Raw genomic sequence first — 12268 nt, forward strand, 5'->3', positions numbered from 1 at the left:
TTTTTGAGTAAATTACAATGACCTCCCTAAGATTTGTCATAATTACGCATACCCCTCATTGTTTAAAAAATTATAAATACCCTGATGTTTGACGAAATTATGTAATTCTTGGATAGAGGTATGAAATTGTCAATGTTACCCTTACTATATTATTTATTTATTTAAAAAAATAAAAACTTATAAAGAAATCGAATGGGTGGATGAAGATTTTAAAAATTATAAAAAAATTATCCACTTAGTCCATAAAAATTAAAAAAAAAATAGAATAAAATTATAATTTTTAACCCATGAGGACATTTTATCAGTTTACTATAAAAATTGAATAAAAACCTAACAGATTGGGATAATTATTAGGAGGCCGTTAAAATCAAGGGGTATTGACAATTTTAAAACAATAAAGGAGTATCCGTAATTATACCAGATTTCAGAAAAAGTTGGTTGTAATTGTAATTTACTCTAATTTTTTTAACAAAAGAAGGTGAGATGAATGAATTTTATCATATGGAATTCGGGTCAAAACTTTAGAAAATAGATTTTCACAGCCCAATTAAAACGAAGGCGGCCATACTCTGACCCAATTATCACACCGCAGCCTAATACATAGGAGCATTTAAACTTGAGAGGATTAGGTCCAACTACACTGCACAGACACCATACCTTTACCCCATATTTATAAGTCCACTGTCTCCACCCCAATAAATGAACGGAGAAAGAGGCAGCAACACCCAACTGCACCACTGTTTCACATTCCATCTTTGCCTATCTCGTCCCCATCTTCTACTACCATCATTTCACTATGTTGCCATTTTCATGCTTCCACTTACATTTTCCTTGCTCGTGAAAGTTAATTATATTGTATAGATTATTTTACTTATTCGATTCGGGAGATACTCAAACCAACAACAAATTACGATGAAAAATATAATACATTATGCCGACAATGCATGGGCTGAAAGTTCGATCGTGCTGCATCAATTATACGTCGGTTTCATATAATATAAACGATTATTTACTTAAGTAATCTGTGAATTACATGATACAGTATTGCACAGATTGTCCGGAGTTTGGTATGGACATAATGAGTTTGGCCTATGAGAATAAATTTTGAGTGCAACACAATCTCATCTACTCTATCATGGTACAGATGCTTCGAAGACACAAAGCACAAGCGCCTATCGAACTCATTTAAGATAAGTATGAAAACTCAACTAACTTGACGTCTCAAACATAAATTACAAAATTGAAACTAAAAATATGTGGGCCATTATTATCAATTTCGATCTCGTTTGCTGTAAAATACTATTTTATTACGTACTTTATTCGACATATATACACCAGATGGACATTATCGAAATAAAATACAAGAATGTAACAGCCCATCTTATAATGTATGAATTTGCATTATTACATGGTCTAGCATGTTTATATAGCTAATGAAAACACAAAAATATAATACTATTTTATAGTAAAAACTAAAAAGTTCAACCTGCATACATCAATGTAGCAATAGTTTTAGGGTGTGCTAAAGAATTTTGTTGTACTATCATGTGTTTTTTTTTTTTATGAAAATTACGTTTACCCAAAAAAAAAATAATTTTAGGGTCTGGACCATTTTACAAAATTAGAAGGAAAACCTGTACATCATTAATAAAATCTGGGCCCATAAGTTTCTGTGTGTAAGCAACTCTTAATATCAGTAAAGCCCAAGCTGTCCCATTTCCCAAAAAAAGATGTTGTTTGAACTTTGATAGCAAGTATTGGTGGGTAAAATTCATTGTAGGAGTTTAATTTAAAACAGTCATTATATATATATATATATATTTTTTTTTCAGCTCACTTCAAATAAATCATTTAAAAGGGTGGTTTTTTTATATTATTTTTACAAAATTCATTTTTTTTAATAAAAAGTTATTTTAGTCCCTCATTTTTTATTTTGAATTGCAATGTTGTCCGTCCCTAGCGCACACATGAACCTGGAAAAAATATAATTATTTTTAATTAAAAGTATTTATATTTGGACAATATTTAAATAATATCTTGATCAATTACATATGGACATAATTTTAGTAACGAACTTCTTGCAATTTTTAAATTAAATAAGTTGAATAAAAAAAGTAAATAAAAATTATTGCAAATATTTTTAAACGAAAATACTTTATAAATTATACGTGTGCGTATATGAAAGAGTGAGGATAATTTTGTCAAGCGAAAAAATTTAAAATTTATAATGTTGTTTAAAATAAAAAAATATGTGTCATCTGAATAGAATAGCTATCTACACAATTTATATTTAAAAGTCTAAGTCTGCGACATCTAATTCAAGTAGGTAAGGGCTTTTATACTCCATTTTTCAATATTTTAACTGACATGTTCATTTTTTTATTTATATTCTAATTTTAGAACATTTTGTGTTTAAATATTTTTTATTTAAACTTTTTCTCGACTTATATTATTTAAGTGATTTTTTAGTGCAAATTTATTTTAGTCCCATAAAATAAGGATAGCATTTTTTTTGTACTACAGCTATGGTATGTGTTGCTTTTAAAATCACGTCTTTTTAGTCAAAAAGAATGTGATTTTTGGGACTTTTTTAGTCCCAAAATACAATACGTTTTTAGCCTTAAAATTACAAAGCACGTAATTTTTTTGGATTAAAAATACGTAATTATTAATTTTATGAGACTAAGAGTGACACCTACCATAATTATGATACAAAAAGAATTTGTGTAATTATTTTTTATGGGATTAAATCTAACTCAATTCTCAGCAACAATATTAACAAAGATATCTCATTGCACGAATTACTGATTATTATACTCATACACGACTCTCACAATTCGCATCATTTGATCATAAAAAAATTAGCATCACACTATGGTAACAAGACATTGAAATTTATAAAATCGTTTAAATTAATGGTCAGCAATCCACGTGAAATATTGATCATAATTCAAATGTCATGTGATTATGTTCAATGCAGCCAAATTGATTTGAACATAGCTTACAACTCTTATATAAACTGTTGCCATTTCCATATCACAAACACAGTTTCCTATCAAAAGTTGGAGGAATCGTATATGTAAAAATCCAGCAAAAATAAACTCTCAGACACCATCATGATGTTGCCTTTGAAGCTCAACTTTCTCATAACCCATCCCCACCTCACTTTCATCGTACTACTCCTCTCAACGCTGACCCTTTTCCTCTTTCAGTTTCTCGCCGCGAAGTCGCGACGGAGAGTGTTCTTGGTAGATTTCGCATGTTACAAGCCGCCGGAGAGCCAAAAGTGCAGCAGAGAATCGGTGGTGAATCGAGCCAGGCAACACGGGTACTCAGAGGAGAACTTGAGCTTCATGGCGAAAGTGCTGCAGAGAGTGGGAGTCGGCGACTCATCCTACGTTGCGCAATCTATAATGTGCGATCCTCCGAATCTCACCATGGAAGCGGCGAGAGAAGAATCGGAAAGCGTGATTTTTGGAGCCGTAGATGCGCTGCTGGCGAAGACGAAAGTGGATTGCAGTGAGATCGGGATATTGATTGTGAACTGCTGTGTGTTTAGTGTGTTCCCTTCTCTTTCCAGCGTTATAGTGAACCGGTACAAGCTTAGAGAAGATATCTCCAGCTACAATATTACTGGAATGGGGTGTAGTGCCGGTCTCCGGGCCATCGGCCTTGCGAAACAGCTACTTGAGGTGAATTTACGTACTCCGAGTCACTGTTCCATTGAACATGTATATGATGTGTATGAGCTATTTTTATGCTATGATTCTTACAGCTAACGATTGCATTTTTTCTTCAACAGGTCCACCCAAATGCCTGTGCACTGGTAGTTAGCACGGAGAACACTACCAGCAGCGCGTACGAAGGCTCAGAACGCTCCAAAATCTTAGTCAACTGCCTATTTCGAATCGGCGGATCCGCTGTCCTCCTCTCAAACAAACCTTCGCAACGGGAATCCTCAAAATACGAGCTCCTCCACGCTGTCCACACTCAGACGGCGAGTTCTGACGTTTCCTACAGATCCATTTTCCGCGAAGAAGATGCAGAGGGATTCACAGGTGTGACTATTAACAAAGATCTCTTGACGGCAGCAATTCTCACAATCGAACAACACATGAAAACGTTGGGTGTGCTAATCCTCCCTCTCTCCGAGCAACTCCTCTTCGTTAAAAGCTACATCATTCAGCGTCTCAGTCAGGCGAAGATCAGGCCGTACATTCCGAAATTCAACCGATGCGCGGAACATTTCTTGCCGCACGTAGGCGGGAAACCAGTGCTGGATGAACTGCAGAAGAATCTAGGCTTTACTGATGCCCATATGGAAGCCTCGACGATGACTCTGCATAGATTTGGGAATACTTCCAGCAGCTCTGTTTGGTATGAACTAGCGTACGTCGAAGCTAAGGATCGGGTAAAGAAGGGCGACCGGATCTGGCATATCGCGTTCGGGTCGGGTTTCAAGTGTAGCAGTGTGATCTGGCGGGCTTTGGTGGATGTCAGGGCTGAGGAGGAGAACCCATGGATGAGCGACATTAATGATTATCCCGTGGATTCGGACAACGACGGTTCGTTTCCTTACTATTTTCAACCAGCCAAACAGCAATAATCCCTTCAATTTCCTAAAGCTTGATAAGCGACAATGGAGGGTACTGCATCGTGCTTTTACCCACTGAGACTTGCGGTAAAATATTAAGTTCAATTTGTAATGTTCTGCAACTAAGATTATGCATTAGTCCACTACTATGCTCATTACGAGCATTCTTATATGTGTGCTTAAATTTTCGAAATATATAATTAAAGATATTGATTAAGTTTTTCTTTGTATGAATTGAATACACTTTAATATATTATTAGATTATGGTAAATGAAAAAATGTAAGTAATATGATTTTTAAAGAATAGAATGGATTAAAACTTTAAATTATGATTAAGGTGAGATTAAAATAAAAAATTAAAATACTAAGAGTTCGTTTGACTCAAGTGAGATGACAAGAGAACTGTGGAATGAGGAGAGGAAGTGAAAGGGGGAGAGCAGGGAAAGAATAATAGTTTTTCTTGAAGTTGTTTGGTAAGATTGGGTGAGGAGTAAATATCAAACACTTCTCCTTAGGGAAAACAGATTGAGAAGAGAAGACTATTTTTGTAATTTTACTGAAAAACTCTTCTTTTCATTTATTGTATTAGAAAATATATAAATATTATATTAATATGATTTTAATATATCAAAAATTTAAAATTTTTATTAGTAGAAACATTTATGAAATAAGAATAAGAATAAGAAGTGGTCATAAATAGGTGACCCAATACACGACTAGTTTGTTAATTCAATAACAGGCCCAGGGGGCCCAATGGAATAACATGCATCGGGAAGGTTCCATAGACCTTTCCCTCAACTAGAGCCCAAAAAAGTCAAAGCTCAAGAGAAGGACAAATCTCTTGAAAGCTCAAGGTGGTATTGAAGCTCAGGGGGCTCAACGCCACCCTAGTCTCTAGCAAAGCAATTGTCCAGATGGACAAATGTCACTCAAGCAGGACCTAACAAGGAGGTCCAAGAAAGTAAACGCTTGAGAAGCGAGATCCCTATTCTACCAAGGACTTTCAAATGAATTGGACTCCTTTAGACCTCACCAACCAATAGATCAGGATTCCAAAGAGACTTATCCATTGAAAACTATCTCCACAACTCTCTAGGGGACCAAACTCCCTAGCCACAGGGAAACTTTGACTATAAAATCAGGTTTGACCTCCTCAAATAAGGGGATATTTTTTCAAACAATTTTTGCCACACGCTCTTTTAACTCAATATTTCACCATAACTTGCTATCTCAATTTCGTGTTCTTTTTCTTTTTAATATCACGTATTACCTTGAGTGTCAGAATGCTATATTTATTTTTTAGGTTCCCATCTTTATACTTGCAAAGAATTTGGCCCACCAAGAGCTCAAATCCACAAATTATTATAACCATAGGTTTCTTGCACGAATCAAGTGGGGTCGTCTGTGGGACCACAGAACCAAAATGTGAGAATGTTGTTGTTCTCTCTTTTTTAATTACTTTACTTATTAAGAGAAAGTCAACGCAGGATGAACTACTCCCCCTTCCCTGCCCCCTACGCGCATTCCTCAATCAACGAAGACGGGCACTGGAAATGAATTCGCAAAAGTAGCAATCGAAAAAAGAAAATGCGGAAACACCCTCTTCGGAGACTTTTGACTATGATCCAAGTCACGTTCTCAAAGACCCTGCTTTAGAACGTTCGGAACAATGAATGGATGCTCCAAACAACAACTTCAACAAACAAAATGTTGTGGAGGCCACTTTTGCAAGGGTTATCCAGCAATGATTTAACCAATTGCCGGCAGGCACGATCCGAAGATCTTTGTTCTTACACCAGTTTGCTAGTAGCCGAAAACATCAAAAGACGTAGCTCAGTCTCTTTGCAATCCGTCGGAAAGACCAGAGTCCCTGAAGAACTATCTTCACAGATTGAACACAACTGGTTTGGAGGTGCTTGTGCCACCCAGGAAGTCAAGACTAGTGCCTTCACTTAAGGACTCCTGGATAGGGATTTCTTTAAATATTTGGCCAAGAAAACCACCTTAAGATTCAATGGCTTCCTAGCCAGGGCAACAAAATATATCGATATGGAATATGCTTAGGCCTCACTCCTCGACGTTTGGACTCTCTAAAGGAGACGCGCAAGTCCTCGACGTCTGAACACTCTGAAAATCCCAACCCTCATAAAAAAGGAGTAATCTGCATGATAGCCAGAGGAACTATGTGCTCTTACAGGGCTAGGAAGACGCAAAAAATAAGGAAAATGGAGAAGGTCACCTCAGATGAGGTCTTGGATGTGAAGCGGTGGAGGATACCCCAATTATCCAGTTTGGACACACTGAAACAGTCGGTTGGCTGTCCACCACAATGATGCCCTGGTCATTACGACCACCTCAGCCAACTGTGAAATAAGTAGGATTTTCATAAATTCTGCCAGTTCCATTGATATTTTATTTAGCGAGGCATACAATAAAATGAAACTGGCGGATGCCTCCTTGGAAGCAGTAGATACCTCACTATATGGTTTCACGGGGGAAATAGTACGTCCCCGAGGTATGATATCACTCCTTTTGTCCTTGGGAGAAGAGCTATTCAGAAGAACTTGCCTTATGAGATTCCTGATCGTAGATATCCCCTCAACGTACAATGTAATCCTGTGTAGGCCTACCCTTAACATGTTCCAGGTAGTCATATCCATGTTTCATATGAAGATCAAATTCCTTGTACCAGGGGGAGTAGAGGAGGTTAAGGAGAACCAGTTGCAGTTTTGTAAGTGTTATGTGGAAGCCATCCAGAAGGGGTGAAAGTGAGGTCTTGAAGACCTACCATAGAAGAATCCCAAAAAAGACGAGGGAATGATCCTATACTGGCTGAGGAGGTCATCCCCGACAAAAAAGATCCGATCGAAGTGCAACCAGCAGAGGCACTTCTCACCTTAGAATTGGTGCTCTGAGATACTGAAAAGACCACTCGTGATATAATTTTTTGTTAACATCAACAAATTCGATAAATTTTATCTAATAAAAAAACTTATTTTTTATATTAAAATAAATTTTAAGAATATTAAATGTAATTTTTCAAAGTATAAAAAATCTATATCTAAATACCCCTTAAATTTTTTAGAAGATCATAAACATTGAATTGGGCCAAAAGGTTGTCAAAATTGATCCAACCCGCGCGGCGGAGGCTCCTGCATTGGGCTTTCTCAGGTGATTTGAAATAGTTTAATAAGCACAATGATTATAATGTGACAAAAAATGCACGGAAAGCAAAGCACTTTGAATAAGCAAAAAGCTCACATCACTTCCAAGTTCCAATTCCCCAAAGATACTTTTTAATCCCGCTCTGGCTCTAGAAAACGCGAGGTTGAGGCCCAGAGAGTGCGACTTTTAATGCAACTTTTAGAGAGAAAATACTGCTCTGTGCTCAACCCTCCAGCTTCACTCCAACGATATGCCTCAATGATATTTAAATTTAGATATAATTATATATATATTTTTTAATATTTGATGTAATTATACTTAAATTTTTTATAATTTATAAAATTATATGTAACTTTCTTAAAATTTTCTTTCGTCTAACAAATATCTATTCGTTAGTCAAAACTTACTTAATTTGTTGATATTAAATTTGCCTGAATTGACTCATTACTGACTTATTGCATGTCAAATAAATCTTTTCGAACTAAACTATTTTTATAATGGTGAAAATATACACTTTACATACATTAATGTATGAATACGTATGAGGGTAAATATCAACAAATTAGCGAATTTTGACTAATCAAGGGATTCTTTGTTAGATAGAAACAAACATCGGCGGTGTTATATGTAATTTTTCAAACCACATAAGTTATACGTGTAGTTATACCAAATCTCAAGAGAGATGAGTGTAATTATCCCTTAAATGTAGGATAAATTATTTTTTCTTTAAATTTGGCATAATTATAAATACTTTCTTATTATTTAAAAAATTACAAATACTCCCATAGTTTCAATACTCGCGTAGCTACAAGCTCATTCCACTAAATTTTTATGCCCTCAAAATTGTCCTTTTATATCATAAGTTATACTTTTTAAAATTTTATAAAATATTTCTATGAACTACAATTACTAAAGAATTATTTATTTTATCAACCCTTAATTTTTTTGTATTTTTCAAATAATAGGGCAAAATAATAATTTTTATCTCACTATTTAACAATTATATAATTACTTTTTATTTGAAGGGAATTTATAATAACGCTTAACTTTTAAGAGGAGGAGCTGAGAGGTATTTATAGTTAACCTTTAAATGCATTCAACATCATAATCCATAATCTTCAGTACCTCAACTCAAATTCATCATAGTGGAGAAATATAAATTTGTTAACGGTATTAATAAAATTAATGCGGACAGTCGCGATGATATGTTACTGTAAATTTAAAATTAATAAAATTCTTAGAATTTCGTAGGTTAAAGTGAAATAGCAGTATAATTCGTAATAAAAAGAACAAATAGATAGCGTCATGACACGTTCTGTACTGGAATATCAAGAAACGTCTGATGCTCGGATCTTGTTCCGCTCACAAAACGGCGATGTATGAATTAAAGGATAGCATAGCATAGTTATTTACAAATAATATTATTAGTATTATAATAAAATGTAGTATCAGACACGGAAAAGAAGACATATTTATATAGATTCGGTCCAAGAAACGAAACCACTGAAAAATAAAAATACATAAATTACAGCAAATGATCAGCTCTTCTGCTTGTTCTTTTACATCCCTTGATCTCCACTACATGAAGCCAAGAATCACAATAGGAAAACCAAAACACAAACATTCAAGACAAAGTAATTGTATTCATTTTTTATTTGGAAAATACTACTTGTTTGTAATACTTTTAACACCCTTGCACTAAAAGGAGAAGGGAATTACAATACAAACCTCCCACAAAATGGTACCCTGCATCAGGTTTAATAAGGTGAGCAGTTCTGGTAACATCAGGAAGATCAAAAGGTACCTCAAAAAAGGACCCAAAATTTGTTTATGGTTTATCTTCAATCACAGAAGCTAAACCGGTCACGATCTTCATTCGTCTGTGCAAACTCTTTGGTTTAATCTCCGGTGGCTCCCATGGCTTCACGAACAGAGCCACATCCTTAACACTAGCTTCCGGGCTGTTAATGTTGGTTAAAGTAAACACACCATTGTCAAACTTCTCCATGGGAGAGCATTGCTCTGCAAAGATCATTACGAAATCACCATCACATGAACTTCCCTTTGCAACTGAAGCCTCCTCTTTCTCACCCGTCAGCCCTGTTTCCGGATACTGGTTGCTTGTAGTGCGGGAAGAGATTGGAGTTGGGCTGATTCGGGTGAAAGGCGAGAGCCATTTGGCTTTTACATAATCGGCTCTGCGCCATGGAGGAATAGGCATGCCTTTCTTCTTCAGACTTAACTTAGCTGCTTCTGATACAATGTCGATGATTTTCTCAAGACGATCGGCTCTGCCAACGAATATGTTGGGTAGTGTTTGGAGAACCAGTTTGTACGCCTTCGTGGACCTTGCAACTTCGAACTCCGATCTAAAATCAATGTCAATTATAAATCTCTCCCCTTCAATTATTACATCCACATACTCATATTCTCCTGTAAAGAGAAGAATTTAGCTTTCCCAAGTTTCTCCTTGATTAAATTACATGAAAAGGGCCAAATAATTCTTGGAATTAAACAGAGGAAGAGACAATTTCGCAGCAAGGGGAAAAAGGGATTTACCAGCGGGGAATGATGGGGATTTATCCCATTTCGATTTACAGATTGAAGCTTTGTGTCCAAGAGCAATTAGCCCATCTGTCACAATTTTTCTGCATAACCCGTCTTTACGCTTGTTGATCTTGTTTCTCTCAACGATTTTTGCAGCGTCCGCTAGCAAATTTCTTTCAGAAACGCACAAACAGGGCACCAGACCCTGCTCAAAATACGGAAGAATTTTTCAGATACTTTATCCAAACAACAAAACAAAATACCAGAGAATCAGTCAAATGATGGACCACAAATGTACATGCATATGTTTTCCGGTCAAAGAGGAACTACCTTGAGAACATCACATGCGTCGACGGAAGAAAAATTGTATGAGTCTGGCTCCTCGTCGGAGCTATCCGTACAGTTGCCGTTGAAACAATTGCACCGTTTTCTCTCACACCTCTGCTGTGGCTTTTCGTTGCTCCCCTCGATAAAATTCTGAACCATTTTCGCTAGACATACCGTGCTCGGCTCCAAACCCTCTAAACCATCCTTGCTGCAGTTGTACAGCGGCTCAGTGGCGCCCGCTGGCTTATCCGACCCCGGTATTCTCAAGACGCTCGATAACTGCCTCTCAAAAAGCCGCTTAAACCTCGTCCTGAATATTGGTTTCGCCACCGGCTCGAATTTAGGCTGCGGCTCCCCTGGGGGGTTGAAATCAATAGGCTGAATCTTCATATGGTATAGGGCGTTACTTTCAGGGCGTGATGATCAAGATTCGAAACCGCTGATTTTTCTAGCGCTTTCAATTTTGAGGTATCATTTTTCTAAAGCACATTCTTCGGAAATTTCACAGTCAACGGAGAAACGCTTCAATTTCTAATCATCCTAATTCTCCTTACCATATCCATTTCAGGAAATTTCATTATTACAAAAAAGTACTGATCATCCACTCAATAACCTCAAAGTAGGGCAGTGAGCTGATCAAACAAACAAAGTTAGATGAATAAGGTAAAACTGGGTGATATTCAACAAACAATCTTTAATCCCAGCACAATTTCAATTGACACAAAAAACTGAGGATCTGACGTTGACCAATCTGCAAAAACCAGAAAATCTTAACCATCATATGCCTTTATCTCAAGGATTATCAGCATCACTCCAATAATTCATCGCTTATTATCCACGAGACCAAGCATGGAATAACTTCTAAACTATGCTACGTAAAAATTAAAAATAGCTTGGCTTTTGCTTAGGGCTAACAAATACGGCTAAACTCACCACCACAGGGAAGAAAAAAGAGAAAAAAAAAGGCCTATCGACATTACGTCACTTCTCCGAAATCCGATCATCAGAGGCCGGAATCTCCATTTCCGGAAAATCTCATGCCTGAATATGAATCAAACAGCTAGGAAGAAAAATCACACGCACAAACACGCTGAGTGTGTGGGAAAAGAAGGAGAAATGAGGAGCTGTTTCGGTGTGAGAGTTGTGGACTGGAAAGGCTAAAGCGGAGAGGAGTTGGGGGAGTTCTTAAAGGGCTTTTGGGGGGGTGGGGGGCGGATGCTGACTAGGACTGGCTCTTGTCCCACTGGAATCCTACGTGGCAAAACCAATCCAGTACCGTACGGGGGTACGTGTTGGGTGATTAGGGAGGTTAAGGTCGCGATTGCAGCCTCACGACGCCACGTCTATCTTCGCTGACGCGTTGAGGGCTTCCCGCTGAGTTTCCAAAATTAGCCTCCAGTTGCTGTCTGTTACATTTGGTTAGCCTATAGAGTTATGATTGAGAAGCAATTTTAGCAGGTGTACGATTAAAATAAATATTATCAACTTATTAGAAAATCTTTAATTTAGATTAAATTTAATTAAATTTGAAAAAAATTATATAATAAGTACAGTACATTTATTGTATGATTGATGTACAATTTAAAAAATAATCAATCACATTACAAGTGTGATATATTTGCCATATTTTTTCCG

General features: G+C 36.6%; 2 protein-coding genes across 2 annotated transcripts; one reads left to right on the top strand and one right to left on the bottom strand.

Annotated features, from left to right (window-relative positions):
• The first annotated feature begins 2945 nt into the window (after window positions 1-2945).
• Window positions 2946-4811, top strand: LOC105165320 (3-ketoacyl-CoA synthase 11). Its single transcript, XM_011084293.3, has 2 exons — window positions 2946-3692; window positions 3803-4811. The coding sequence occupies exons 1-2, from the start codon at window positions 3117-3119 to the stop codon at window positions 4604-4606; spliced, it is 1380 nt and encodes a 459-aa protein (XP_011082595.1). The 5' UTR covers window positions 2946-3116; the 3' UTR covers window positions 4607-4811.
• A 4405-nt stretch (window positions 4812-9216) lies between these two features.
• On the bottom strand, window positions 9217-11804 carry LOC105165319 (uncharacterized). Its single transcript, XM_011084292.3, has 3 exons — window positions 10637-11804; window positions 10319-10511; window positions 9217-10192 (listed from the first exon to the last, which is right to left on the bottom strand). Exons 1-3 carry the CDS (start codon window positions 11021-11023, stop codon window positions 9588-9590), a joined length of 1185 nt encoding a protein of 394 aa, XP_011082594.1. The 5' UTR covers window positions 11024-11804; the 3' UTR covers window positions 9217-9587.
• Window positions 11805-12268: the final 464 nt, after the last annotated feature.

This window comes from Sesamum indicum, linkage group LG6 (genome assembly GCF_026168435.1).
Source record: "Sesamum indicum cultivar Baizhima isolate 11 linkage group LG6, ASM2616843v1, whole genome shotgun sequence".
In the NCBI taxonomy this organism is placed as follows: domain Eukaryota; kingdom Viridiplantae; phylum Streptophyta; class Magnoliopsida; order Lamiales; family Pedaliaceae; genus Sesamum; species Sesamum indicum.